The sequence below is a fragment of the Mustela nivalis genome, assembly GCF_964662115.1.
Source record: "Mustela nivalis genome assembly, chromosome: 2".
Lineage (NCBI taxonomy): Eukaryota > Metazoa > Chordata > Mammalia > Carnivora > Mustelidae > Mustela > Mustela nivalis.
In genome coordinates this window covers 147,609,588-147,613,303 of record NC_139021.1, presented here as the reverse complement: position 1 = coordinate 147,613,303, position 3,716 = coordinate 147,609,588, and the positions used below count along the sequence as shown (strand labels likewise).

General features: G+C 66.1%; 1 protein-coding gene across 1 annotated transcript; it reads right to left on the bottom strand.

Moving 5' to 3' along the window:
• Window positions 1–503: 503 nt before the first annotated feature.
• Window positions 504–3,391, bottom strand: SLC18A3 (solute carrier family 18 member A3). Its single transcript, XM_082719267.1, has one exon. The coding sequence runs from the start codon at window positions 2,408–2,410 to the stop codon at window positions 857–859; it is 1,554 nt and encodes a 517-aa protein (XP_082575393.1). The 5' UTR covers window positions 2,411–3,391; the 3' UTR covers window positions 504–856.
• Between the last annotated feature and the right edge of the window lie 325 nt (window positions 3,392–3,716).

The window sequence follows — 3,716 nt, the reverse complement described above, 5'->3', positions numbered from 1 at the left end:
TCGAAGGGTAGAGCCTAGCTATCTATCGAACACACTTGACTGAGACCTCTGTCCGGAACAGCTCCGCCACTACTCCTCACCGGAGCCGCCGGAGCCGCGGCGGGCGGGGATGCCGGGCTCGAAGGGAGCCCACGCCCGGCGCTTCCGAGCTCCAAGGCTGACACAGGGAGTGTCCTCAAGGGGCGGGGCCTAGCGTACCCGGAGGGTGCGGGTCCTCAGGCTCCCCCGGGCGGCGCCCTGGGGCGCTGCTTTGGGGCTGGAAAGAAGGGGCTGCCGCGGGCTGAAGGGAGTCGTGTGCTACAGGGTGTATGGGAGCCTTTGCTGAATTTGCTTTTTTTCGTGTATCTACTCTGCCACAGGCTTCCCCAGAGCTTGTCAGGCTAGACCTGGATTAGGGCTAGACCCCGCTTACCCTCCCCTCTGCCCTAGCCCTGTGCCCGGCCGCCCACCCTCATCAGTAAAGAGACTCGGTCTCGAACAGATATAGTTTATTGATTCGGGCCGGAAGCACCGCGGTGCAGGGGGCCAACTTGGCACTGAGAGAAACGGAAGGAAAGAGACAGACGCACGGTTCTACACAGGGGAGCCCCGAGGTGGCGCCTCTCGCACCTCTTTATCTCTGCAGGACCGTATGGCATCGCCCGTGCTCTACGCCCCACTGGACGAGAGGGAGGGAGGCACAGAAAGGGGTCATAGAGAGGGGATCCCGACAGGGAAGTCAAGACGCGCGAGGCTGTGGAATACTCGTTGGAAGGGGCGGGCCCTCAGCGTGAGCTGGCCAGTGCTCTAACAAAGTAGCCACCTTGACCCAGGGAGGGGGGGAGTGGGTGGGTGGCCTAGAGGACTAGCGGGACTGCTAGCTGCGGGTGTAGTAATTGTTGTAGACGTCCTCGCACTCGTCAAAGGGGCCCGAAGGGCTTCGAGGTGCGCCGTCAGGGTCAGACACCGGGCGTTCACGCAGGCGCACAGCGTCATACAGACCCTGGGGTGGCTCGTCCAGGAGCACGTCGCGTTCCGATCGGGAGCGCCTCAGGAGGCCTACGTTTCGCAGCAGCAGCAGGACGGGCGCGTAGAGCAGGTTGGCCAGGCCCATGCCAAGGCTAAGTTGCGCAAAACCGAGCGAGTGCACTATGTGGCCCGCCACTATGGGCCCGAGCGCATAGGCCACGGAATAGGAGATGTCGGCGATAGCATAGACGCTGCCGTAGACAGAGACGTGGCGCACGTCCACGAGAAAGGCCAGCGTGGGCAGCAGTGCCGTGTCAACTAGCGCAATGCCGAAGCAGAGGCCGCAGAGCGAGACCACTAGTGGTGCGAAGGAGCGGCAGGCAGGCACCACGCAGGAGCTGGCTCCGATCACTGCGAGCCCGAGGGCTCCGTACAGCCACTGCAGGTGTGGGTAGCGCGCCGCCAGGCGCACGGTGAGGTAGACGCCTAGCACGTGCGGCACAAAGGCTGGCAGCCAGGCCATGCCCGTCTCCCATTCAGACGCCGCCATCGTATGCTCCATCCACGTGGCGATGGTAGGCTCGAGGAAGGCGAGGGGGATGTTACAGGTGGTCAGCGCCCCGGCCACCACGGCGATGTAAGGGTCCAGCATGAGGCGGTGGATGGGTGTGCCCACCGGCAGGTTGGCCCGCGCCCGCGTCGCAGCTGAGAAGGGCTTGGCCACCACCAGCAGCAACAGCGCGTCGAACAGCGAAACAGCGGCGAGCACCAGAAAGGGCACGTGCTTGCCCGCGAACTCGTAGAGGAAGCCCCCGAAGGGTGGCGCCACCAGACTTCCAAAGCTGATAAAGGCCAGCGCCACGCCCAACGCGCGGCTGCGCTCCGGCTCCTCCGGATACTTGTCGGCGATCATGGCAATGCCAGACGTGTCCGCAAAGGCTGAGCCCAGGCCCTGCAGGCTGCGCGCAGCGAAGAGCGTAGCGTAGTCTTCCGCGAACGCAAACAGCAAGGTGGAGGCGAACAAGACGCCCAAGCCGATAAGCAGCGGCACGTCGTAGCTCATGCGGTCAATAAAGGGCCCGCTCAGGGGGTTCACCAGCAGCTGCAGGATGGCTTTAGAGGCAAACAGCACCCCGATCTTCACGTCCTCACTCTCTGTCTCTGCCTTTTGGGACTCTGAAGTGTTGCCCATGTTGGCACCGCCATTGGCTGGAGTGGACGGCTGCAGGGTGGATGCTTCGGTGCTCGGGGTGTTTCTGCCGGCCTTCTGCATGTGGGCAATGTAGTCGGGCACGATGGGCACGATGACCATGTACAGCATGTTGTCCAGGAACAGCGCTATGCACACGATGACCAGCACCAGGCGCCGCTGCCGCCGGGGGTCCTGCAGCACGGCGCCCATAGCCTCCGACAGCTTGATGGCTGCCGCCCTGGCCGGGCCCACCGGCGCCGCGGGTTCCATCGCCTCTACTCCGCCGCTCTTCCGAGGACGCCTCCGCCGGGGCCGGGCTCGGGCGCCCTGCAGTGCAGAGACCAAGGCACCGAACTTCGCCGGCGCGGTCCGCGCGGCGCAGCGCAGCGCAGCGCCCCCTGTTTCTCAGGTGGCTGCAGGACTCATGTGTCCCGAGAAAGGCAAAGACCCTGCCCCTCGAGACGCCGCGGCTGTTCGGAGCCGAGCCGGGACCAGCCGCTGCTGGGATCAGGGGCGGTCAGGGAAGGCGGGCGCGCCGAGGGGCCAGGGCTAGAGACTGAGCACGCTGCACCTCCGGCTCCCCGGGCGCCGTCCCCGAAGCGTTGAAAAGCCGCCCGCGCGGGCCGAGGGGCATGCTGCTGCCGCCCGCCCGCCGACTCGCTCGCCCAGCAGCCGCTCTCCCCTCCCCTCGCGTCGGCTCTTGCCTCCTCCTCCGCCGCCTCCTCTTTTTTCCCTTTCCACTCGGGGCTGTGACGCGGCGAGTCTCGGCCCCCGAGTGGTGCCCGGGCCACTTGCGTCGCTCATGCTAATGCGACGTCGGCGGGGCGGGGGCCGGGGGGCGGGGCGCGGCCGGGCAGGGGTCCCCTTCCCAGATGCGCCAGGACTGGAAACCCTAGAAAGGGGTCTTGGTGAGAAGAGAGTCCTGGTCAAGCCTCTGAGGATGGATGCGCTGTGGGAGGAGAGGGCTGTCTGTTCCCCCCGCTACCGCCCTGTTCTAGGACCCGCGGGCTTTGCGCCCGCTTTTTCTCCCTCCCCAGAGGGTCGCTCAGCGGCCGCTCCCCACCGGCCCCGCTGGAGAGGAGGGCGCGGAGGGCTCCAGATCTCCGCCTCAGCCTGGATCTCGGCGCATAGCCGGCAAAGAGCCCCCGAGGTGAGCGGTGCCTGCGTCCATCAGTTCTCGCAGCTGAAACGTGGGGCGGCGATTGGTGGGGGGCCGGCTGGGATACCCCAACCCTTTCTCTGGCCCCGCCCCCTGGCCCCTTCCACCCCCGGGAAGGGAGGGGGAGACGCAGAGACTGCTGGGCCGGGTTCCGACAGACCGGCCCTTCGGGAGAATGTCACAGCAGAGAATTCCGGACTATGAGCTTCTGGGGATGGAAGGGAGAAGTCGCCTCGCTCCCACCAAGGGCCCCGAATAGCAGCTCTGCCCCTCCCACCCACCCGTGCTGCTTCGCCACCTTCTCCCTGCCGGTACTCCCCCTTTCAGTTTAAACTGTCCGGGTCCCCCAGCTCCGCCTCCTCTCCTTTCGCTCCTCCTGACCCCCTCCCCACTGTAACTCCTCCCAGGCGTTCTAGC